The sequence below is a fragment of the Leucopleurus acutus genome (assembly GCF_964270905.1).
Source record: "Leucopleurus acutus genome assembly, chromosome: 3".
NCBI lineage: Eukaryota > Metazoa > Chordata > Mammalia > Artiodactyla > Delphinidae > Leucopleurus > Leucopleurus acutus.
In genome coordinates this window covers 92,772,947-92,799,961 of record NC_139145.1, presented here as the reverse complement: position 1 = coordinate 92,799,961, position 27,015 = coordinate 92,772,947, and the positions used below count along the sequence as shown (strand labels likewise).

Below are 27,015 nucleotides of genomic sequence, written 5' to 3'. Positions count from 1 at the left end.
TACAAGTAGGGCCTGTCTAAGAAGGTACGGCTTTTAGGAGGCAGAATTTCTAGCATGTGACAGTTACCTGTCTCAGTATCCATGTTTGACAAAAAGGAAATAATACTTACCTTTCCTTTTTCACAATTATGAAGATCAATGAGATAATTATGAATTTGAAAAGTCCTTTGCAAATGGTAAAGCAATATATAATTACTGTTAAAATGTTTTAAGTATTATTATCATCCATATAAAACTGTTCAAAGTAGCAGAGAACTTTCTTGTCTCAAAACCTTTATCTTCAAGGAAAAAAAGATTTTAAAATCTCGTTCCTTTCATTAATGGAACGAGATTAATGTTACATAGCAATGTTTATTTATGTTTTACTGCTAAACACGAAACCCAGAAGAATCAAGAGTTGTATACTTTATAATGAGTTTATAGTCTAATTGGGTTCACAAGTTTGTGGTTCTGGCACTAAAGACAGATGACAAGGAGAAATAGAAAACGAATAACAAAGAAAAATCAGTTCACAAAAAGTATAGTCCTCTAAGTGGAAGGTTAAAAGTTTCCTGCTAATGTTTGCTATTTATATATAGGTATAACTTAAAGAACTAATAGTTTTTTCCTTTTCAAAAGAACTATTTGGTCCCTAGAAACCATCCAATGGAATAGTTAATATGAGCAAATGGCTTTAGGCTATAATACTCAGAACAAAGATAAATATCTTCCTATTCCCAAATATTATTAAACAAAGGTATCATTTACAAGGGAGAATTAAGTGGTTTGAGTTATAAACACGAAGATTACATTACACCTTTTTTGGATATGCTCATATTTTCAAGAATTCTTAAAAAAAATAATTACTCATGTATTAAAATATGTAGGGATGAGAAAAGGCAGTACAGGTGTCTTATTACAAATCCTAATTGAACTGTCAGGATCAAATTTGGTTGAGCTTTTTACACTATGTCCCTGGTACAACATTATATGAAATCAATGAATACTTATTGTAGGTGTAAATACTTATTACTTGATTCCTTTAATAATATTATCTTGTGTGTGCAATAAAGGCAGTTAGGTACCACTTTAAATAAAATTAGGATTTAACTGTGTTTCACCAAGGGCAAAACCCAATTTAAGCTTCTAAAGGTTATAATACGCATATGTCCCAACTTTAAAACTTAAAATCTGTAATATTTCGATAAACATATTTACTTGGGATCATTAATTTTACTTCTGAATTATTCTATTATAATCTCTGAAAAATTGGAAGTGCACAATTTTATGTAACGAAAACGACTGGGAAGTCTAATTACACAATACACTTCCCTATAATCTGCCTCACTTCAACGTGCAAATTCATTTAACAAAAACGCCTTCATCTCCATATGCATAAACATGAAGCCACATGTGATAAATGAATTTAAATTTTAAAAATTATTTCTCTACTTTGGTTCAGAAACGCTCATTTAAAGAACATCCACAGAGATAGTAATTTTCCTTTAAAACAACAGGGCAAGATTCTCCCTTAAACTCGCATTTCTCCCCGCCACAGGAGATTTTAATCTGGGGCAAAAGATGAAATGACAACTATGATAAAGTAAGGAGGAGAATTCTTTACTGTCAGCCAAAGGCAGCACTCAACTTCTGAATTTGCTACTCTGAGGGAGCATTTCCAGAGTCTGGGTTACTCGTTAACTAATTCTTAAGGGCAAGGTCCAGCTAAATTTAGCATAGGCAAGAAAACGACCAATAAGTAAAAGTCGGTCACACGCAGAAGGCACCTCCCTAGGCCCGACAACGGAACACGTCCCTTTCCTGCTCAGCTGTCGCGGGCATCGCAACGCCCAAGCAAGGCCCTCCCGCTCCAAGGGCGCCTGCGCAATCTGCACAAAGTCAATTAAACCCTTCTTTAAACTAGTTGACGCGAATGGTTTTGAAATTACTGTCAGCTCACGCCTCATTTTAAAAAAATCATCAAGTGTGAACACACCAAAACGACCACTCACCGAAGTGGTCCTAAACGCAAGCGTCAAGACTTAAGCGTCCTCTCGCGATTTATGTGGTGCTGCCGGAAGCGGAACTACCCGTGTGGTTAAGAGAGGAGTGTTTACGGGGGCCTCGGAGCTTCGGTCACAAAAGGTTAGGGCGGATCGTTTGGTTCTTGCCGGAAATCGTTCCGCCCGGTGAGGTTTCAGTGTGAGACCCGAGGCGGGAGGGGAAGAGGCGTGACCAGGGTTCGGCGAGGTGTAGTGTTGCCTACAGTATCTCTCTGTGGCCTTCCAGCTGCTATTGAAGAGAGAAGACCCAGGTTCAAGCTAACAGCTGGAGTCTCTTTGATGAACACCTCAGTTCTGTCCCGGGGATTAAAGGGGAAACCGAGGCCTGAATGGGCGTGGTCATTTCCTGCAGTTCGCGTGACGACCGCAGCCGTGGCAGGTGCGGGCCCAGTGACCGAAGGAATCAAGATGCGGAACCTGGTCCCCCGAGGTTTGCTGCTGGGCAGTTGTTTTGTCTCCTGCTGCGCTCTGGGGGAGCCTAGACACGCGCTCCTCCTAGGGGCATGTGCCAGAGAGGCAGCGTGGGTGTGGAGGAGTGACAGTACAGCCTTGAGGGTCTTTCCGTGTCTTATTTTCTCTTTCTCCTCCATTACTTCCCTTTTCCATTTCTTGGGTTTGAGATACCGGAGGTTTCATCTTAGCTCGAAGGGAACTGCCGAGGTTCTGGCTGGTACGCCAGGCTGCGGTCTCGTTCCACCGAAGTAGGCAGTCTCGAGTTTGGGGACTGCTGTGCGTAGAGATGGCTATTTTCATTTTCATTCCTCAGTCTTTGTCCTTCTGCTCCTCGGCTTCTCCACTCCACTACAAGAGACCAAAAGCCCCTTCCGTTGCAGCTTTCCAGAGTAGGGAAGGAGGCTGCAGGTCACTGCCGCCCCTAATCGGTTGGAGTGTTGCATCCTCGCGCGCTTCGAGGGGGAAGGGGCGAGGGTGGTGACCACTGGATCTCATCTACTAGGACTTCCTGGGAGTTTGCGACCTTTGGAGTCCCGTGGATGATACTTACCTTGGCTTTAGCGTATTGAAAAGCTTAGTTGTGGAAGTAGGAAGCCTCCTTGCTGACTTAGGCACCTAGCATCCTTGTTCTGCAGTGGGATAGGGTTTTGCTTTGCTACTGAAAATTCTTCATGAAAAATAAAGGTTTTGTTTTCAAGCAAATAAAAAAAATAATGATAGCTGCCATTCACTGAGTTCTTATGTGTGCCAAGTGCTTTACATAGTTTCTCATATACTTCTCTCAACAATTCCATGAGGTGTATTGTATTAGATTATTATTCTCATTTTACAGAGGTAGGAACTGAGCCTTATCTCTAAGCCTCACTGAACTTGCTCTAGTAAATTTTTTCTACTGGTAAACGTTTGAACAAACCTGTACTAGAAAGCAGGTTTTTCATACTTCAAAATCTGTATACTTAACTATTACATTACCATTGTCCTACCGTTGTGCTTCATTGCTTCCAACTTCTTCACTAACATTTTCAGTAGCTGGAAGTATTCATTAGAAAAATATTTGGTATGCCTATTTAGGTGTCTGAAGGCAGACAGATGTGACGTCTGTCTTCATGGAGCTTCAGTATTGATGCAGAATTACATAGTTCAGAAACCAAAATACTTAAACTTGAATGGGTTTGTTTAAAGCAGGTGATTAAACTGGTGGGCAGAAGGTGCAGGTTGTGCAATCAAAGCTTGCTGTTTAAGTTTTAAACTCACGACTTGCAGGGTAGTTGTGAGGGTATTAAACTTAACAATTGGTGGAACACTTATTCATCACCCAAATAAGTGCTATGCACCAATTAAGTACTGGGAATATATAGATGACATCCTCGTTCTCTAAAAGCTCCCATGCAACTACATATGAATAGTATTGTGGAACTATTAATGTTCTTATGTGGAAATGATACTGTGGTTTTGTAAGAGCATGTCCTTATTTTTAGGAGATGGATAGTAAAGTATTTAGAGATGACACATATTGATGTCTACAACTTACTTACAAATGGTAGAGCAATTGTTGAGTCCAGTGGTGGGTATATGGGTGTTTACAGTGAACTGTTCTTTCAATTTCTGTGAATATTTGAAATTTTTCACAATAAAAAGTTGGGGAGGAAAACCGTAACTGTAGTGGAAACATATTTGTAAAGATAGATCCAAAATGCTGTGGAACGTAGAGGATGGAAGAGGGTGCTGATGTGTATTTGGGGGTTAGCAAAGGTGTGACTTCCAGACTTTTTAGTTTAGTAGTTTAACAAGCCCTCCAGGTGATTTGAGTGCATTCTAGAGTTTGAGAACCAGTGCTTTGAGTGTGGGTACTTTAGTAGCATGATACTAATTTCAAATTTAGAAATCAGCCTTAATAGGTATTTGTCTTTTGCACAAATTTAAACAGATTACCAAACCTGGCTACACTTTGATTTGTTAAAATATAGATTATCTGGTTAAGAAATGCTGCTGTAGAAAATTTGTGGGAGGTCTATTAACTTGAGTTTTTACAGATGTCCCAGATAATTCTGCTGTAGCCAGTTTATTATGGGACTACTGCTATACAAAGAATCTTAAAAATAAGAAAGGCTCAACTTTGATACTTGAATAATGTAATATCTTTAAGGCCAGTTATATGTTTTGGAATTCATGATGGAGGATGTAGTTTGGTCGAAATGCTAAATAATGTGGAAATGCATAAGGTATATTTGGTTTGTCAGGGGTTCAGGTGAAATAGCAATTCATTAGAATATCCTGGATTTCCTATCATGCCCATAAAATTTCATCTTGTACTACAGTATACATATCACTTGGGTAGGGGAAACAAAAAATACATTTATGTCATACTTTTAGTTTTATAAGTATTTATTTAATATGTGTAATACAGTGGTAAGGACTGTGGAGTCCTGATTTTGCCCTTAAGTGATCATGATGGCCTTTGGTTTAAACAGACTTGGATTTGATTTCTTTTTACAGGTCTTATTGGGTGTGTGGTTACAGTCAAATTTCTTGAACTTTCTGAGCTTCAAGTTCTCATTTATAATCAAATGATGGACATTTATCTATGTACTGGAAGCATTTGTAAAACGAGGAAAATATCTCTAATCCCAGGATTGCTAAGAATAATTGTTAAATCACAAAGTCATAACTGCTTCCCAACTTTTTTCATATTAGAGTATTCATAGAAAGTGATAGTATTTGTACGATGTTTCCAGGAGAAACTGAAGAGAGTGGTGTTGGAGGCAACTGGCCAGGGGGTTCCAGCTGCCACACTTGGCATACTTAAAGTATTCATTCATGGTGAGGCAATGTGTTGGGAGGCTCTGGGTTAACAAATTAAGTACATACCAGGTAGCAATGGTGAATAAATGTTCGTTCTCTTGAAGCTTATCGTGTTTTAAAGGGATGGTCACAACCAAAACAGCTAAATAATGCCAAGGTTAGAGGTGACCAAAGGGCAAAATGAATGATTCAGAGAAGAAATCTTGGAAATTGTTAAGGAAAGGTTTGTGAGGGAATATTTTTTGGGTACTTGAGATGTGCCAAGCTTCAAGAAGACAAAGACTCTGCTTCATCAGCTTTGTCTCCTTTTTTATCAGATCATCAGATCTCCTGTAATAATAGCATGCTCCCCTAACAATGGCAAACACAGGTTTTGCTTGCCATGTACTTCCATTGTTCTACACTCCCCCTCCTTTTTTTGAGTTGTACAGGGGTTCTCAAACTTGGGTGCACATTAGAATCTGAGAAGCCTTAAAAATACCTGGGCCTTTCTCCCAAATATTTTGATAAAATTGGTATGGAGTATTACCTGAGCGGTGGGATATAAGAACTTTCTAAATATAATTTAATCTGTAAAACAACTTGAAAGATAGGTACAATTTACTGAGGCTCTTAGAGGTTAATTAACTTGCTCAATGTCACACAGCTACTGGAGTTAAGATTTAACACCAAGTGTTTTTGGCTCCAGAATCCATACTATTAACCACTAGCCTGTTCTGTCTATTTCTGGTATTTGTAAGTATCATTCATATATCAGAAGAGAAAACAAAAAATAAAACCTTTGCCTACCCTTATAAGAAAGCCCTTCAAAAGAATTGTCAATATAGCTTGTCTCTACTTCTTCTTCTCCCGTTCTCTTAAAAGCAATCCAATCACATTTAATAAAATTGAAAATTCTTACTGTGGCTTCTCAGTCCTCTGTATGTATATTAGCTACTTCTCCGACTTTATTTTCTACCATTTTTCCTTTACTTGCTTGCTCTGCTCCAGCTGCAATGTTCTCCTTACTTTTCCTTGATCATGTGAAATCTGCCAAATATTTATGTTTTAGGGCCTTTAGAGTTTGTTTCTTGTCTGGAATGCTCTTGTCATATAACCCCATGGCTGGTTTCCTCATTAATTCAGATTTCTACTCAAATGTCACCATATTAGGGAGGTCTTCCTATCATATATTTATTTGTTGATTTGTCTATCGTCTCTCTCCAAATGAGTGAATGAGACATGGTTTCAGACCTAAACCCATAATCAGATGGGGGACATACATATATGTATTTGAAGACATATATGTATTTGAAGCAGCATTGAAGACTGAAACAGAATTTGACTAAGTGAAGAGAAGGGGACAGATCAGTCATTCATTTATACTCTTGGAAAAAAATGTGCAGGATACACATTTTTTTCCAAAAGCTGATTTCTACTCACACATAATACACATATAAAGTAGCTCAAAAATTTGGGAAAATATAGAGTAAAGGGACTAGTAGGAAATACAACCCAATAATTCCACAACTAAGAACTACAACCAGTAGTTCTGCCACTGGGTCATGGTATTATTAACTGACTTATAAATTTTCATTTTTATGCATTCTAGACTTTTCACGATGAACACTCTAAAATTACAGTTTTTGAAAATTAATTTTCAACTCTGTAGAACAGGATTATTATCACTCATTAAAGCACCTAAATTAGAAGAAAGTACAATTTTAAAATCATGCCATAAAGTGTACACATCCACATACTTACATGCATATATATATATATATATGTAAACATATATCTTTATATGCACTGAAATACATCTCCCACTGTTGCCGTTCTGAAAAGTGAGACATTATTGCATATTTCTATTGTAGTTTTGTTGGTGTGCTTATCACACTAAAACAGAAAATGTTAATTTACTTGGCTGTCTTCTTTCTAGACCTTAAGCTGCTTAAGAAAAAGGTTCATGTTTACTTTGACTTTATATTGCTAGCACCTAATACTGTGCCTTCTGTAATAGGTTAAAAGTTATTTGTGATTTAGGTCAACAAATAATGAGCAATATTCATTTTGTTAGATTTTATGTTATGTTAGTAGGGAGCTTGGTTTATAGAGTGCCTATAGAAACTAAGGTTTATTGAGTGTTTAGTATATGCCAAACATTTACTTACTCTTCACAGAGTTACAGGGTACTATGATACCCCTTTTTTTATAGATGAAGAAATTTAGAGAAACTAGCATAAGTTGCTTGTTATGTAATGACAGATTTAAATAGGTATATCTGACTCTAAAACACATGCCCTTTCTGGTACTAAATATTCAATATTAGGGCTGGTTTTAGGTGGATGGGAGGGGTTAAAAACTAAAAAGAAACCAAAGAAGTTTGCCTTTTGATACAAAACAGAAGAACTGAGATCAGCTTATTCACTACCATCAAGTTTTACAACAATTGGAAACTTTCTTTTTTTTTTTTTTCAGCAAACATCTTTTATGTATGAAACAGTGCAAGGGAAATAGGAATAAAAAGCACTGATACATAAAATGAATTATTTCTGCTTTTATTCTTTAATGACAAAGTTTTAAATTTCATAAAAATGTAGTTGCCTGGCTAGGTAAACTAGTTTAATATAAATTTATTTATTTATTTACTTTTGGCTGTGTTGGGGCTTCGTTGCTGTGTATAAGCTTTGTTTAGTTGTGGTGAGTGGGGGCTACTCTTCGTTGTGGTGCGCGGGCTTCTCATTGTCGTGGCTTCTTGTTGTGGAGCACGGGCTCTAGGCGCGCAGGCTTCAGTAGTTGTGGCACGTGGACTCAGTAGCTGTGGCTTGCGGGCTCTAGATCTCAGGCTCAGTAGTTGTAGCGCACGGGCTTAGTTGCTCCGCGGCATATGGGATCTTCCCAGGCCAGGGCTCGAACCCATGTCCCTTGCATTGGCAGGCAGATTCTTAACCACTGCACCACCAGGGAAGCCCAAGGTAAACTAGTTTTAATGTTTCATAGGGAGCCACCAATTAAACTGGAATTAGATCTTTAGGGATAGGACTTTTGGCATTATGCTTTGCAGTTCTAGCTAGCTTATCATTCAGCTCCTAAGAATATTTAATCAAGTAATTTCTTGTATTACCAGTAATCTAATAAAGTATTTGATATGTAGTTTCATCTTGGTAGGTGATTAGTTTTAATATGACCAAGGAACCAAGTACATGTAAACAGCTTTGCTAAGGAATATTCTGAGGTTATATCACTGTTGTATGATAGTTCTTAAACTGATGTTCATGGGCATCTGTTTTTGTGGAAAAGTTTGGATGTCTGTCAATCACATAAAATTGCTTGCAGAATTTAGTGTACATGTGTATTTTTTCTGAGAAGATCCATAGATTTTAGTAGATTTGCCACAGGTTTTTTTTTTTTAGGCTTTATTTTTTATTTTTTTAAATTGAGGTATACTTGACACATAATATGTAAGTTACAGGTGTACAATACAGTGATTCACAATTTTTAAAGGTTATACTCCATTTATGGTTATTATAAAATATTGCAAAAGTGTTTGTGACTCTAAAACTTTGAGCTGCTGTTATAATGAAATCCTGTTTTCATTCTAATCTTGTTCTGTTGATTTATATGTGAGACCAAAATGAAGAATGGTTATGTACCCCAAAAAACCTGTTTGCAAATTGAACTTTTACAAATTGAAGCCTTTTTAAAAATTGATTTAATGTAATTTCAGATTGGTGTATAGTTGTTAATTATTTTTAAATCCACATTATATTTTATCCTTTTCCATTCTATTCAGATATTACTGAGCTATGTGCAGAGGGATTTAGCTTTTTTTTTTTTTTTTTTTTTCTTGTGGTACGCGGGCCTCTCACTGATGTGGCCTCTCCCGTTGTGGAGCACAGGCTCCGGATGCGCAGGCTCAGCGGCCATGGCTCACGAGCCCAGCCGCTCCGCGGCATGTGGGATCTTCCCGGACCGGGGCACGAACCCGTGTCCCCTGCATCGGCAGGCGGACTCTCAACCACTGCGCCACCAGGGAAGCCCGAGGGATTTAGCTTTTAGTGTAATTTTGTTATAATTTGTATAATTTTCTCCTAATTCCTTAGATATTTTTAGACTTGAATTTAGTGTACTCTTTTTTGTTATTTTGTATCAGTTTGTCAAATTGCCAAGATATATATTATTGAAGATGAGAGTCTAAATTTCTTAAGTTTATGGAAAAATGTCTTTTCATTTGAAGGTATACATCAAGTTATTGATAATGATTTTACAAGTGTCATTTAAAGTTATTTTTACATGAGTGATTTTGAAGTACAGTCTCCAAAATTAATTTTTTAATTGCATTTTAGGTAAAAAGATTGCCATATCAACTCACTGAAGCAATAGGTCACTGTCTTGTCTTTTAAACTGCATCAACAATGAAGCAATAATATCTGAGAACAAATGAACATTTGCCAACTAACTGTCATCACAATTTCAAGTGATTGTATAAGCAGAAACAAGCTGCAACAGACCCATGTGTCAACTCTTACAGAGAGAATGCTTTTTTCAGATGCTGTTTATTTAGAAACAGTTTTAGTACATCACATTTAGGTTATATTTATATCAAATGAAATAAAAATGAGTGAAGGCCCCAGATTCTTTGTTGGACCTGAGGATACAGAAATAAATCCTGGAAATTATCGACACTTCTTCCACCATGCAGATGAAGATGAGGAGGAGGAGGATGAATCTGTAAGTTGTTTGTTTAGTGAAGACCAATACAGTCTGGACTTTTTACTGATCACTGTGAAGGGGAATTGATACCAGTCTTAAATTATTAAGACATTTTTTTTCATATAGAAATTTGTTGGAAAGTTTTAAACTGAAAAAGCATACTGTGTTTCATTAGTAACATTACTGAATCTATAGTGCTTCAAGAAAGACAATTAGAGGTCAGATTTCTAAGTTGTTTAATAATGACTAATTTAGTGTCTTTCATTGCTATGTCTAATATAACACAGGGTTAGGTAGAAAAAGTGATAAGGAGAAAGAGTAATCAGGGCCATAAATCAAAAGGGTTCCTTGTATGTAGAAGTGCTACAGCAAATACATCAAGATAAAGAATTTTAAAGGTATTAAAGAAGAACTGCTTAACCAGCTTCATTAAGTTTGTCATGTTGTCAACACAAGTAGTGGCTGACCTGAAGATACCCCTTTTATTAACTATTCAGAAGTCTAAACTGTGTGACTAGGAGAAACTACCTCAAGTATCTACGGATGTGTGTGTGTATGTGTGTAAACCATACTGGATCTTTAGGAGTAACACATTTATTATGTTTATTTTGCTATGGTTATGTTAGCTCAGCATTTTTATTACTCATCATTTTTGTCCCTTTACAATTAGAGATTGCTTTACTTTGAGAACCTATTTAAAAAACAAACTTAAAATATGTGTTTCTTATATTTCCAATTGAAAAAAGAATTTTGTTTTAAAACAAAAACCTGTTATACTTGATGTAAGTAGTAAAAACGAACCAAAAATAGCTATTAGATGACTCTTCAAATTCTTTTTCACTGTTATTTAACAACACCTTTCACAGTGCAGTTATACATCTGAAATGCAAAATCAGACTGTCACCCATTTAAAATCTATCCCACCCCCCCACCTCACCCCTAGAAAAAAATGATGGTTTTCAAACTTCTCATACCAGCCAAAACTTTTCTTCATCTAAAGTCTTATGTAGAAGTCCAGTAACTAAAACATAAAAGCAGAGCTTCTCTAACTGACTTAGACTAGAAAGTACTTTTGATTCTGCCTCTGCTACACTTACCCCTTTTCTTTAGAGTTCTTCTGAGCACATGAGAACACCGCTGATAAATCAAGTCCAGTCTTCTTCCATATCAGGATTTTTATCTCTCTCCTATGTCTACAACTGTACTTGTCTCTCTTCTCTTTTACCTTTTATGTTTTAGCAATATCAGATTTTTATTTCCCACATATTCCATCTTGTACCATGCCTCTTTGCTGTTGTATGTACTTCTTTATCTCTGTGAAATACCCCTCCTTTTTGGATAATTTGTGAATCAGTTTTCGTTCTTCAAAGCCTCAGATTTCATGTTGTTCAGTCTTCCCCCTCTCCTTACTCTTTTCCCCATGAGAAACTTGAACAGTTTTTCCTCAATACCATTTCTATACCTTGACTATATACTTCTATTCTGTGTATCACTATGTACTGTATGATTACTGTGTTTCCTGTTAGATTCAAAGTGCTTGATGACGGGTAGTTTCTGTATATGTAACTCTTCAGTGCTTAGCATAATTCTTGGAATATTGGTACTAATTAAATTGAGTTCACATTTTGAGGAGCTTGATTTGGTTCATTTGACCTGTAGATTGATAAAATGATTTGTTCCAGATTGTTCTGTTAAGGTATCAAAGACGTTAGGTTGAGTACTCTTGTTGTCTAGGGAAATCTACTTAAGGAACATCATAATGAGCTATGCCGAGGCTTTTGATCAGGAAAGAATTGAATAAGGGAACATAAAAGTAGATGATCAGAGGGTGAAAGACAGCAGATCCCAGGGAGGTTAGAATTTACAATCTTTGATGGTAACATCAAATCCAATACCAATTTGAACTCTAAATTTCATATGAGTGAGAGGAATAATGCTAAGCATAAAGAAGAATTATTCAGATGTTGCCCTGTTTTATTTTTAGATTTATAATAAGAGAAGGTCTAGTAAAACACTTTTGGGCCCAGATTATAATGTCATATGAAATAAATAAATATAGAAGAGAGAAGAACTGAAATGGAAAACTGGACACAGCTTTATATTTGATAAAACTCTCGAAGTACCTGAAAGCAAAGACCTCAGAATGAATCTTGAGTAATTTTATAAACCCATGAGCTACTCATAAGTTTTCTATATTCTGCGTTTTAAATTTCAGGCTGAATCATGGCCTTTGAGCTGTAGCAAGGGTGCCAGAGATGAGCAACACTATAAACTAGGAATGTTGAGTACGAAGATTGGGGTGTCAAAGAGCATAGACACCTCTGTTTAGCAGTGTGGCTTTCTCCAAAATTTCCTTCTAAGTTGTCATTGGTGACCAACTCATATTTAAGCTCAATCTACAAAAATATTTTAACACTGCATAGCTTTGTAGTGAAAATATCTTATTTTAGGCAAGAGAATTCTTTATCTCACTCCTATTGGCCCTTTAGGCCTTATTTGCTCCTTTAGCAATTTAACAATGTGCTAAATTGTTATTTAGCAAATAAACACTAGAGACAGTTAAGGAAGTATTTAAGTTTGAAATCTGAATGAAAATAGTAACAGTGTTCTGAAACTTTAAAAAAAATTTTCCAGACCTTTGTAGAAAACTATTATTATTAAGTATTTATTATAAGAATATAATCTTGAAAAATGCCTGTTCGGGTAATGTGTCACTTTTATTGATTCATCACATACTTTATGTACTTCTGACAGAGATTTAAGATAGCTGTACTTTGGAGTTGTTATCGAGTCAACCTGATTTTTTGTTTTCTTTCTGTTTTAGCCACCAGAAAGGCAGATTGTGGTTGGAATATGTTCCATGGCAAAGAAATCCAAATCCAAACCAATGAAGGAAATTCTTGAACGGATCTCCTTATTTAAATATATCACAGTAGTAGTATTTGAAGAAGATGTTATTTTGAATGAACCGGTGGAAAACTGGCCTTTGTGTGATTGTCTTATTTCTTTTCATTCTAAAGGTAGTAAAACAGGGAGGGAAACCTCTTTATCCTTTCTAACTATAAAACTAATAGATAAAATAGAAAAATAAAATTAAACTCACCTAGTCTCACAGATAACTGATATTAACATTTTGATATATTTCTTTCCAATCTTTTTTTCTGTGTGTATTTTTTAAAAACACATTTAGTGTTATAGTGTATATGTAATTTTATATTTAATTTTTAACCTAATTACATCAAGAGGTTTTCCCCTTCTATATCATTTGTCAAAAACCTGATTTTTAATGGTGTCACAGTATATCATCCTGTGAATGTACTATATCATACTTAACCAATATCCTAAAAGTGAGATGGTTTCCAATTTTTACTATTAAAAATAAGGTTGTGATGAACTTTTTGAATGTATGTCTTTGTTTACAACTGTAAGTTTCTTAGGACAGATTCTTGATTTTTTAAATATTATAAGCCCATATGTTTTGCCATATAGAAGATGATCTATCATTCCTCAATACATATTCATGCTTTATTTCTTAAGAACTTAATATTTGAATTTTATATTTTCCTTGCTGTCTTTTATAAATCAAACTGAAATATCAATTAAGCTTAAGTATTTCTTCAAAGTAAAGTCCACTAATCAAAAGTTATTAAGTGTATGTCTGAAAATTTATAACCTAAGAATCTGTGAATTAAGTGAGTTTTCATTAAGAGCTCTAATTTAAAAGATATGCACTCAGTTATAAATGTATTCATATTAAATCGTTTTTGTTACCAAACTAATGTAGCCTCCAGGTGTGTTAAAGTCTCACTTTAGTTAGGTGTTTAAATAGCATCCCCTTCAGCAAGAAGGGGATGGAGCAGGTTAAGATTTTTTGTGCTCCCATACACTATATTGATTTTCATTATTTCATAGAGAAGTCAAGTCCCTGGTCTTCTTTACAGACTGAAGTCATTCATTTTAGAGGATCTTAAAACTTGCTTATCCTTGATGGTAAGGTGTTCTTCCCTTACTATCACGTGGTTCTTCCTATTTATTAAGTTAAAGCTAGTTATTTGCTTGTAAAAACTAGATACTACCTAAGGTCATGTCCCACATGCTGCCTCTTTAACAGCAACAAAAGCAGGGTAATGACTGTATAGGCGTTTCTTATATCCTGAATTCTGTTACAAGGCTTCAAACCATAGACATTGAGACATCTTTACAGTAAGTGATGAATTCTTAAGAGTCTATAACACTAGATGGGTTTGTGATTTGTGGCCCATTGATTCTTGGTATAGAGTACTTCTAATTAAATGTTAAAAGCTAAGAGGAATTTAGGATTAAATCTTTTTTTTAACTGACCATAGCTCTTTGTTTTTTGTTTTTTTAACTTCAGTGGGCTTTAACACTTCCTTCCTCTACTAACTATTCTGATAATGCTACAAAATACAGTGTCTTCACAGATACACTGTAGCATACTATAGTTAAATGCTAAAGCTATGTATGCCTGATGATTGTTACCCTTTTGCTTATTTATTAAAATATTGTTGTTTAGGGAATAATAATAGTTAACATTTATTGAGCACTTACTATGCCAGGTATTGTAATGTGTTTTATATACAGTATTATATTTAATTTCCCCAAAACCCTTTTAGTTAAAATACCCCTTTACAGCTGGGAATCAGAGACTTGGATATATTAAATAAATTTGCCCACGGTCACATAGCTAGTGAAAGGTGGAGTTAGGGTTTGAACCTTGGTTTATGCTCTTAACATCTATGGTATACTGCCATTCTTAATCATAAACTATACGTTGATGGATAAAATTGGAGTCTTTTAGTGTTAATCCAGAGAGTGAAGTATAATCATTAAAATTATTTAGACTTTTTTTTTAGATCTCTTACTATATCTGCCATTTGATTTGTTTTCATTGTAATTAGTAATTTTACCGAAGTCTAGAAATGGTAAGGACTTAATTTCTGCTGTGTTATTGACCTAGTTAACAGCAAGTATGATTCTGCTCATATATTTTATATTTTGAGCATATCTGTTGAATGTAAATTAATTTTTCTTTTGCTGTTTTTGAAGATGCTTAAGTTCTTTGAATTATCAGCTAATTTATATGTATATGCATCAAAATATCGTTAGAAGAGGAGTTATATAAATTTTTTAAAACTCACCAGGTTATTGTGATACACTTATTTATATATAGATTTCTATTTGTGTATGAGGTAGTCTTACCTTCTGTCAGGTGACTTTGAATAATCAGGCATCAACTAACATGTCAGTGCTCTAAATTGGGTTATGTAACCACTGGCTTGCTGTGCCTTATCTATCAAATTCACTAATAAAAAATAAGATTTATTTACTAGTACAAGATAAATCAAGTTTTGTGTATTTATTATTCTGTCTTCTAAAGAAAGCAGTTACATGCATAATGAAATTAGTCTTTTATAGGAAATGGCATAAATTCAAGTTGATTAAGTTATAGATGTCAACTTATCTTGAGATTCTACAGAATATGTTAATAATATGTGTTCTTAGGATTTCCACTGGACAAGGCAGTTGCCTATGCAAAACTCAGGAATCCATTTGTAATCAATGACTTGAATATGCAGTATCTCATACAAGATAGGTGAGTGGTTAAGTTGGCTAAATTAAGGAAGGAAAATTAACATTTATTTAGTATCTACTTAAGCTGACATGGTATCAGGTGTTTTTATACATATATAAATTTGTGATATCCTTGAAATAGTACTTAGAAATAGGTATTTATACCCAGTTTTACAGATGACAAAACTTGAGAATCAGGCAGATCATTTAGTTTGCCAAAAGTCACAAGTAGTTTCTCAGGTAGTGGGACAAGGACTTAAACCAGGTCTGTTTAATTTCCAGACCCTACTAAACCATTGAAAATTATGAACAGTTTTTCTATCATGTGACTGATGATGAAGCTACGGCTTTACCCATTATAACTAGGTTTTTAATGGTAAAGTGGAACCATTTTGAGAAATATTTTACTGTATATCTTAGCAATTCATTTAACAGGTCAAAAGCATAGATATTTAAAAGAAATTGTAAAATACAAATGCATTTATATATTTCATTTAATTGGTGTTTCACTCTACTGGCTACCCTTATAATTTCACCGGTATTCTATTTTATTCTGTCTTAGCATTACAGTATGAGGTTATACATATGAAAATGCTATATGAAGTGTAAGGCCCTATAGTTTTTGTTTTTCTATTTTTGTTTTTCCTTTTCCAGATAGTAATGTTATTAATATCTCAATTTTTATAACATTTTCCCTAGGTTTACATGTTTATATAGTATAAATATATATGTATATATATAAATGCATATTCATTTTAAGAAATTTAAAAAATAAAATTATGAAGAAAGGCATTTAACCCTGCCACTACATTTACCATATTTTTTTAATATAGAAAGCAATACATATATGCACTTATATTTTACAAAATTAGCATCACATTTCTATTAAAAGACTATAAACATTTTCCCACATTGTTAAATATTCTTTGAGTACTGTATAAGGTTTTTAATACTTAGGTAATACTCTGTCATTGTGATATAGTAACTTTAACCATTTCTTTTTATACACTTACATTCCCAATTTTAAAAATTAGTATTTTAATATGCCATAAAAAGTATTGTACATACACTTTTGTTCTAATATTGCTGAATATTTACTGAGAATACAGCTTTTCAATGTTTTAAATGACATATTTGTTTACTTAAAAAAAGACTTTATATGCATGACTTTTTTAATGATAGAACAGTAATAATGTACTTTATGAACAGTACAGTAATATACTCATTGTGAAACAGAACAATAAAACAATAAGGATATTTTCTTTTTTCTTCAGGAGAGAAGTATATAGTATTCTTCAAGCTGAAGGTATTTTACTTCCTCGTTATGCAATTTTGAATCGTGACCCAAATAATCCCAAAGGTAAGAGTAAGAGATTTTAAACAAGCTATCTTTTGTCACTTAACATACTTTTGAGCCACTGTCTTCTATAATTAAATGGAAAGAATTTAAATTATGGTATTCTATTCAATTTTTAAAAAATGATCCAAATAGGCAATTAAATTTCAATTAAAATGTGACACTATGAACTACAAGGCTAACTAATAATCAGGAGTTGTATGTCCTACATTTCTTTGGTCTACATTTGACATATCAGAATCATAAAGAAGAATTTTTAAATTACATGCTTAATAAATTTGTATTGATTGGGGTAAATGAGTGATTCATCTATGACTATTGATTTAAGTATTAGAAACTTCATGTTAGTATGCCACAACTAAACTTCTGATGAGTAGGAATTTTGAAATACTACTATTTATTAATATTTTAAAGTACCCTTTGCTTCATTTTCCTGGTTATCTAAAACATAGCATGTAAGTTACACTTAGTCTAAAAAGGCAAGATAAATGTTTATATGTTTTAATATTTAATATTCTGATAACTATTTGGGGGAATTTTGATGACTTTATTGTACATTAGAGGAATTTTTATTAAAAACCAGATATAGTACCATCTGTAACAGGGAACTTTTCTCATTTGTCTAGAGGTACAACTTGCTGATTGGATTGCTTGGTTACTCTGTATATTGGCTAATTTTCTAACTTAAATAATTTCATGTTTTATGGTATCTGTGGTATAATGATTCCATACATTTTTCAGAAGATGATAGCATTATGGAGTTATTTCTCAATCTTTCTTGTGTATCATTTCATATCTAACTTTGAATTCTATGGGGTGGCAGGGTAAAATGGCCGGTCCATTAGATTTTTGAAGAATATAGTTCCTAATGTCACAGATCATATGTTTGCATAAATATTTTTAATTAAAATCAAATCAGTACATTATCCAAGGTTACTTTTCTTTGTAATCTCTATTATAGTAAAAACAAAAAAAGTCCTCAATAATATATCTAGGTAATATACAATATATAATTTTTCTTGCTATTGTGTTTGATTTATAGAATGTAATCTGATTGAAGGGGAAGATCATGTAGAAGTAAATGGGGAAGTTTTCCAAAAGCCATTTGTAGAAAAGCCAGTCAGTGCAGAAGACCACAATGTTTACATTTATTATCCAACATCTGCTGGTGGTGGAAGTCAAAGACTTTTTCGAAAGGTAAACCTTTGTTACCCTAGTGAATACTATTCTAAATACATTGTTGTATAAATTTTACTAAAAGTAATGAAGTATTTAGTAAAACTAAGATTAACAATGTATCATTTAGAGATAAATTAATAAAACTGATATCATATCAATACTTTGTTAGAAAAGCAAAGCTTACCTACAGAATACCAAGAAAGTTATTTTATCTTCTTTCTACCTTCCATTTATGTATCTGTCATGTGAGAAATTCGGTAAAGATCAGCATTTTTTTTAAGAAAAATGGCCTTCCAAATGGATAGTTCATAGAAAAAGTAATGCCAATGAACTCTTAAATACATGAAAGTATGCTCAAAATTTTACACCCATAATAAAATAAATGTGAAGTCTAAAAGATAATGACATTGAATTACTTTTTGAATTAGCATGATCAAAAAGATTGAGGTAGTTGGAAAACAAGTACAAGTCCAAACGTTGTTAGCAACATTTCTACTTAGCAATATAACTTAGCAATATATCAGGATTAAAAGTGCACGTTCAGGGCTTCCCTGGTGGGGCAGTGGTTGAGAGTCCGCCTGCCGATGCAGGGGACATAGGTTCATGCCCCGGTCCCGGAAGATCCCACATGCCGCGGAGCGGCTAGGCCCGTGAGCCATGGCCGCTGAGCCTGCGCGTCCGGAGCCTGTGCTCCGCAACGGCAGAGGCCACAGCAGTGAGAGGCCCGCGTACCAAAAAAAAAAAAAATGTGCACGTTCACTCATAAACAGTCATGGAAATGCAAAGTAAGAACACAATGAGGTACTTGTTTTATATTCATTAGAGTGGCAAATATTAGGAAGTCTGACAATACCAAATATAGATAATTGTAGATCAGTAGAAACCCTTATACATTGCTGGAGAGACTGGAAATTATTAAAACAGTTTTTAAAAGATTTTGGCATTATTTTGTAAGTTGAATGTGAGCATATTCTATCACCTAGCGATTCCACTTCTAGTATATGCCTTAGAAACACTCCTTCCTGCACACGTGTGCCGTGGGGATATTTAAAAGAAAGTTCGAAGCAAGATTGCTCTACTAGCTAAAGCTTAGAAAACAACCTAAATATATATTGATAGGCAAATGAATGAATTATGGGCTATTTATACAGAGGAAAATTCTATAGTATTAAGAAAGTAGTTACATGCAGCAATATGGTTGAATCTTAGAAACACTGTTCTTAGTGTTCATTGTATTTTTACGCTATTCAAGTTACCATTAGAGCAAAAAATAATATAGTGTCAACTATGTAATGTGTTGTTAAATATTTGTAGATTAAAAAAATTTTTGGAAATATCAGTGATGGAAATAGATGGTAAAAAGGGTTATTTTATAAAAATGAGGAGAATAATTTAGTTTTTACATTGATAGACTTCTTTTATTTTCAGATTGGCAGTAGAAGTAGTGTTTATTCCCCAGAAAGCAATGTACGAAAAACAGGCTCATATATATATGAAGAGTTTATGCCCACAGATGGTACTGATGTTAAGGTAGGATTGATTAAAGTATATTTTTATTTTGTATTTTGAGTTTACCAGTGATCTCAGAAAAAGAGATTACCTTTTAGTTAACTATATCTAACCTCTATTCTGAATCTCTTTCTTTTTAACTAGGGATTCTTAATCTGTTTTGTATTATGAATGCCATTGGCAGTCTGAAGCCTATGGACCCTTTATACAGGATAATATTCTTAAATGCTTAAAATAAACCACACAGGATTACCAAGGAGACAGATTTTATTGAATATTTAAAAACCAACCCAAAATATAGTGGGTAAGGGTCTAATAGCCACCACGATGTTTCCAGGCATTGATCAGTGTAAATGATATTTTGAGAACTTTGACAACTATAATATGATTTAAAAAAAAATAGGTGTGATTTCTGTTGATGACAAATAAGGTCTTAACTGCTTTACCTTCAGCCAGTCTGTGTCTAGAGAGTTCTTTCTTATGTGTAAACCTGATCATGAACTTCTTTTTAAAAATTCTCTTGTGGATCCTCATTGACCACAGGGTAATAATCAGATTTATAAGGCTGGCATAGATACTTCACAGTCTGCCCTCTGTCCTACAAACCTTATTTCTTACATTATAAACCATATCAAATACGTACTGTTACCTGAATACCTCATGCTGTTTTGTTTCTCTGCCCTTTGTCTGTGTTTATTACCTTTGCTTAGAGTGCGTTTCCGTCTCTTGTCTGCTTTTGAATTCATGCTGTCCCTCATCCTCCACCCCCTTTTAAATCTTTATTTTGGCAGTTACTTCCTTCTGTAATTTTTAAATTTATTTGTACCTCTACTTTGTTAAACTAAAACAATTTGAGAAGGGTCACATCATATGCATTCTAGTATTCCCTCATAATGTTCAGTATAATTATTTTTTATAGAGAACAGGACCTCACTTTACCAATTTTTGCTGTATAATTAATTATTTATAACCTCTTCCAGTGTATTGAAAATTTTCACATGTAAAATAGAAAGATGTGTGAAAAAATAGTCTGGACACTGAGGTATTTTTTATTTATTATTTTTATTTGAATTTGTTGTCTATATATATATATTTAAGTAAAATATGTATTTTAATATTTCTGAAAGGTTTATACAGTAGGTCCAGACTATGCCCATGCTGAAGCTCGAAAATCTCCTGCACTTGATGGCAAGGTGGAACGAGATAGTGAAGGAAAAGAAGTAAGATACCCTGTTATTCTCAATGCACGAGAGAAATTAATTGCTTGGAGAGTTTGCCTTGCATTTAAGGTAAGATGTTATGCAGGCCATATAGACACTTGTAAAAATTCTAATTTTTTTTTTTTTGAGTAAATGAGATGTTATTTGGGCTTATAACAGGAGAGATAAGCAGAGAAAATAAAGTGGTATATCTGAATGGTTTATGTACTTTTCAAGGGATTCTTGTTGTGCCATTAATATTAAAAATATATAATAAATGAAGACCTTTGTTCTCTTTATTCTTTCTGTATTATATAGAAGGAAACCATGTCAATTTATTCAGAAACTACAATTACAGAGGAAAACTTAACTGAAACAGTAGATTTACAGGAGTATTATTTAACATACCCCTATAACCAAAACTGATTACAAGTATCTATTCAGAGTTGATAAATGATTTTTTTAAATAAAAAAAGTCATCAGTCTTCTAGCCTTTGCAGTTGATCCTTTAGCCTATTATGTATAGTAAAATATGTTCATGAAAGCTATACTAATACACTTCCTAAAGAAAACTTTTTACTTATGACATTTGACTAGTTCTCTCAATCTGTATTATTAGGCTTTGCCTGTACTGTACAGTAAAGATTTAAATAGAGTAGTTCAACTTGAATCTAATAAAGGATAAACTTTACCTTGTTGAAGCCTTGCCTTGGATATGTAACTTAAAGACTAGTGTATATTACTGGTTATTAAATAATAAATAAGTTCTTTGTGTTTTAATAATTTGAAGTCTCTCATGGAAGGAATCTTAGCCTGAAATATGTTTTAATAGCTTTATGTGAATTGTTTTAATTTTGTAATACCAGGATTCCAAAAGCCTTGACTTAAAATAACATTATACTAATATGTGATATGTGAATATAAAATGTAGAAGATCAGAAAATTCCTGGAGCCCGAGCAGGAAATTCATACCCTTCAACTGTTTTCTCCCAAATAAAGTAAATTTATTTCAGGTGCTCACAAGTATGTGGTTATCAGCGTTTAAAAGATTCATAGGGATAATGGGACATTTCCTCTGGGATATGTCTTCAAAACTTTCTCCTGTTTAGCTTTTCGTGGGTTTTTTTGGATTAAAATGATATAATTTCTACTAGCACAGAATTTATTGAAGCCTTTAAAAATTTTTACTTTCGTTTTTTAATAAAATGTTAATTGAAGAATTTCTTGGCCTCTCTAGTCCCGTAAGCATTATTGTTCTACATCTACTTCATAGGAAGAACTTAAATAATCATATGACATGCATATTTCAGAGTATTCAAGTTACAGATATGTAGTTTCTTTGTTTTTACTTGCTATGAAGTAAACTGATAAGCAGTAATATACTTTTAGGCAGTTATAAAATTTGATGTTTTCTAATAAGACTGGAAAACTGTAAGTCATAATTCAAATGGAACTTTAAAGTTTATACTTTATTTTAAATAGCAAACAGTTTGTGGCTTTGATTTGTTACGGGCCAATGGACAGTCCTATGTCTGTGATGTCAATGGCTTCAGTTTTGTGAAAAATTCCATGAAGTATTATGATGATTGTGCAAAAATACTTGGGTAAGATTTTCTTCTTTATACTTCTTCCTCTTTACTTTTGTTACAGCTAATGCATACTGGTTATTCAGAAACCAAATAATGGTAAACATCAAGTGATCAGGGTTTTGTAAACACTGCAGAGTAAAAATCAATGTTCATAAAATGACATGCCCAAAGACCATGCCAAATCCTTAATTACACTTTGGGTTATGAAAGACAAATCAATATATGACCAGTATAGATAAAGGCCTAAAGGTATTTAACTTCATAGATTTAGAAATGCTGTAACAGTGATTTTTAGTGATTATTACAGTGGTTATTCATCAAAATGGCTAATTTATTTGATTATTTTGTTTCTCAAGTTTTTGATATATAATTATAGTACTTAATGGTTCAAAATTAACCAGAATAAGTAACCAGAATAAAATAGAAATATCTGGAATTTAGAATTCTTTTGAATGATTCTGCTTTCTACACGCGTATGTTACTTTAAAATAATCTCATGAGATTATGAAGTGAATATAAAAGAAATTATTGCATATAGAAATGCCATTTTTATATTCTTTGACTTATTTTCTTATATCCTGATTTAGACGACTTGAAAGACAAGAACTATTTTTAAACCATTTCAAAGTATATTTGACAAAGCCGTAAAAAACTTACACTTTAAAATGTATTTTAATAATTGGGGTCAGCTGTTATAGTATATTTCAAAGGTTTGTGAACTTACCCTTAAAGTGAAATTTGGGGGAGCTTACTAAATTTAAGCATGAATAAATGCTAAATTTAAACAAAACAAAAAATGTCTTATAATTACTTAAACATGTTTTCATTATTAACCTTATTAGCAAAGAGTAATAAGAAATTTGTTAAACATGAGCAATAGTTTAAAATAGCTTTGCAGGTGATAAATAAAAACTGAAAGAAATGATCAATGGCCACACAGAAGAGATAATCTTGGATTTCAGAATCTTTGTAAGTAGATACGCAGTTACAGTGATTTACTTGAATCCTGTGTAATTTATATTTTTAAAATGAGAGTAAATAAGTAAAGCCAAATTCACGACATCCTGTTAGTGTGTGCTATACAACAGTTTAGCACTGCTGATCTAATTTTTCTTGACCAGGATTGATTTTTTAGGTTACTTTTTATGTGCTGTATTCACATAATCACTAGATAGTTTGACTTTACCTCCTATAATACTCAGTTATTTGTCATTAAATACCCAGGTTTGTCTTGAAATGAACTAGTTTAATTTTTCTTTTCTTTTTGTCTTGAAGGAATATTGTAATGCGAGAGCTTGCTCCACAGTTTCATATCCCCTGGTCCATACCCTTAGAAGCTGAAGATATCCCGATTGTACCAACTACATCTGGAACTATGTAAGTTTAAATGTTTTCATTTAGAAACTCCTTGGGTTTTCCCCATTGGTTAGTGCTATTACAGTGAAGATTATATTTCTGAATAATTATTAGACACTCTACTGTGTATGTTTTCATATGATTGACTTTGCAGATGGAGAAATAGATTATATGCTTTACATGGGGCTATTTAGACTAAAGATCTTTTCTGTTGTTCCAAATAAAATCCTGAAAAATGCTTATATAGTTATAGAACTATTGAATTAAGCCATAAGAATAAAGGAGGTGCCAACAGATGTGTTCCCTAAAGGTTCGTGGTCAGTGGTCATACAACTTTAGTGCTCTCATCATGTAAAGGAAAAATACACAGTTATATCTTGAAGTAAATTAATTAGACCAACATTGCCAAAGTGTTTCATAAATTCTAGTGAAAGTTACTGCTTGAAATTCACCTGTCACTCAGGTGAGTTGACCAAATGCTTCATATTCACAGCTTAGAGCTTTATCTTAGTGTATTAAATATTCTTAGGAGTCCTGATTGGGGCGGAGAGGAGGGCAAAAATACTTAATTTTGTTTTTAAACCAATATTTCCAAACTTATTTAGCACAAAACATATTTTTGGGTAACTTATTCTATAGAGTTATGTTCTATGTCTCACAGTCTGGCAAGTGTTAAATTGTACCCTACCATTCCTGCTAAGACAGTTTTATCTTCCAGTAACTTGGGTTTGAAATATTTTTCTTCTTACGTGGGCAAAATAAATATAGCAGCTTTATTTTATTTGATTTAATGAAATCTCAGTCTATAGTGATCTGTGCTACAAGGCAGATAATTAAAGAAGTTAGGGGATTACAGTCCATTTACTTTATTTTTTTAATATTTATTTTATTTATTTATTTTAACATCTTTATTGGAGTATAATTGCTTTATAATGGTTTGTCAGTTTCTGCTTTATAACAAAGTGAATCAGCTATACATATACATATATCCCCCTATCTCTTCCCTCTTGCGTCTCCCTCCCTATCCACCCCTCTAGGTGGCCACAAAGCACTGAGCTGATCTCCCTGTGCTATGCGGCTGCTTCCCACTAGCTATCGATTTTACATTTGGTAGTGTATATATGTCAATGCCACTCTCTCACTTTGTCCCAGCTTACCCTTCCCCCTCCCCGTGTCCTCAAGTCCGTGCTCTAGTAGGTCTGCGTTTTTATTCCCATCCTGCCCCTAGGTTCTTCATAACCATTTTTTTTCTTAGATTCCATGTATATGTGTTAGCATATGGTATTTGTTTTCCTGTGTCTGACTTACTTCACTCTGTATGACAGACTGTAGGTCCATCCACCTCACTACAAATAACTCAGTTTCGTTTCCTTTTATGCCTGAGTAATATTCCATTGTACATATGTGCCACATCTTCTATATCCATGCATCTGTCCATGGACACATAAGTTGTTTCCATGTCCTGGCTATTGTAAATAGAGCTGCAATGAACATTGTGGTACATGACCCTTTTTGAATTATGGTTTTCTCAGGGTATATGCATAGTAGTGGGATTCCTGGGTTCTATGGTAGTTCTATTTTTTATTTTTTAAGGAACGTCCATACTGTTCTCTTATAGTGGGTGTATCAATTTACATTCCAACCAACAGTGAAGAGAGTTCCCTTTTCTCCACACCGTCTGCAGCATTTATTGTTTGTAGACTTTTTGATGATGGCCATTCTGACCTGTGTGAGGTGATACCTCATTGTAGGTGTTTTTTTTTTTTTTTTTTTTGCGGTACACAGGCCTCTCACTGTTGTAGCCTCTCCCGTTGTGGAGCACAGGCTCCGGACGTGCAGGCTCAGCAGCCGTGGCTCACGGGCCTAGCTGCTCCGCGGCATGTGGTATCTTCCCGGACTGGGGCACGAACCTGTGTCCCCTGCATTGGCAGGCTGACTCTCAACCACTGCACCACCAGGGAAGCCCTCTCATTGTAGTTTTGATTTGCATTTCTCTAATGATTACTGATGTTGAGTATCCATTCATATGTTTGTTGGCAATCTGTAAATCTTCTTTGGAGAAATGTCTGTTTAGGTCTTCTGCCCATTTTTGGATTAGGTTGTTTGTTTTTGAGATTGAACTGCATGAGCTGCTTATAAATTTTGGAGATTAATCCTTTGTCAGTCGCTCCCTTTGCAAATATTTCTCCCATTCTGAAGGTTGTCTTTTCATTTTGTTTATGGTTTCTTTTGCTGTGCAAAAGCTTTTCAGTTTCATTAGGTCCCATTTGTTTATTTTTGCTTTTATTTCCATTTCTAGGAGGTGGGTCAAAAAGGATCTTGCTGTGATTTATGTCATAGAGTGTCCTGCCTATGTTTTCCTCTAAGAGTTTTATAGTGTCTGGCCTTACATTTAGGTCGTTAATCCATTTTGAGTTTATTTTTGTGTGTGGTGTTAGGGAGTGTTCTAATTTCATTCTTTTACATGTAGCTGTCCACTTTTCCCATCACCACTTATTGAAGAGGTTCTCTTTTCTCCGTTGTATATTCTTGCCTCCTTTATCAAAAATAAGGTGACCATATGTGCATGGGTTTATCTCTGGGCTTTCTGTCCTGTTCCATTGAGCTATATTTCTGTTTTTGTGCAAGTACCATACTGTGTTGATTACTGTAGCTTTGTAGTATAGTCTGAAGTCAGGGAGCCTGATTCCGCCAGCTCCGTTTTTCTTTCTCAAGGTTGCTTTGGCTATTTGGGGTCTTTTGCGTTTCCATACAAATTGTGAAATTTTTTGTTCTAGTTCTGTGAAAAATGCCACTGGTGATTTGATAGGGATTGCATTGAATCTGTAGCTTGCTTTGGGTAGTATAGTCATTTTCACAATATTGATTCTTCCAATCCAGGAACATGGTATATCTCTCTGTCTGTTTGTATCATCTTTAATTTCTTTCATCAGTGTCTTATAATTTTCTGCATACAGGTCATTTGTCTCCTTAGGTAGGTTTATTTCTAGGTATTTTATTCTTTTTGTTACAGTGGTAAATGGGAGCGTTTCCTTAATTTCTCTTTCAGATTTTTCATCATTAGTGTATAGGAATGCAAGAGATTTCTGTGCATTAATTTTGTGTCCTCCTACTCTACCAAATTCATTGTTTAGCTCTAGTGGTTTTCTGGTAGCATCTTTAGGATTCTCTATGTATAGTATGTCATCTGCAAACAGTAACAGCTTTACTTCTTCTTTTCCGATTTGGATTCCTTTCACTTCTTT

General features: G+C 34.0%; 2 protein-coding genes across 17 annotated transcripts in view; one reads left to right on the top strand and one right to left on the bottom strand.

Annotated features, from left to right (window-relative positions):
- Positions 1–2,045, bottom strand: part of GIN1 (gypsy retrotransposon integrase 1) — a 28,572-nt gene extending 26,527 nt beyond the window's left edge. The window contains exon 1 of the mRNA XM_082836223.1: positions 1,992–2,045. The gene's annotated coding sequence lies outside the window, so the exon portion shown is untranslated. The remainder of the gene's footprint in view (positions 1–1,991) is intronic.
- Positions 2,046–2,085: 40 nt separating this feature from the next.
- Positions 2,086–27,015, top strand: part of PPIP5K2 (diphosphoinositol pentakisphosphate kinase 2) — a 75,588-nt gene continuing 50,658 nt past the window's right edge. For 13 of the 16 annotated variants that reach the window (XM_082836210.1, XM_082836219.1, XM_082836206.1 and 10 more), the window contains exons 1-10: positions 2,206–2,421; positions 9,623–10,007; positions 12,814–13,009; positions 15,513–15,603; positions 16,856–16,941; positions 17,981–18,135; positions 19,546–19,647; positions 20,754–20,915; positions 22,308–22,429; positions 23,690–23,791. In XM_082836210.1, coding sequence (XP_082692336.1) covers positions 9,894–10,007; positions 12,814–13,009; positions 15,513–15,603; positions 16,856–16,941; positions 17,981–18,135; positions 19,546–19,647; positions 20,754–20,915; positions 22,308–22,429; positions 23,690–23,791 — 1,130 coding nt within the window. In that variant the 5' untranslated portion in view covers positions 2,206–2,421; positions 9,623–9,893. Of the gene's footprint in view, positions 2,125–2,205; positions 2,473–9,622; positions 10,008–12,813; positions 13,010–15,512; positions 15,604–16,855; positions 16,942–17,980; positions 18,136–19,545; positions 19,648–20,753; positions 20,916–22,307; positions 22,430–23,689; positions 23,792–27,015 lie in introns of those variants that run through there. The other 3 variants (XM_082836214.1, XM_082836213.1, XM_082836212.1) reach the window with 3 other exon arrangements.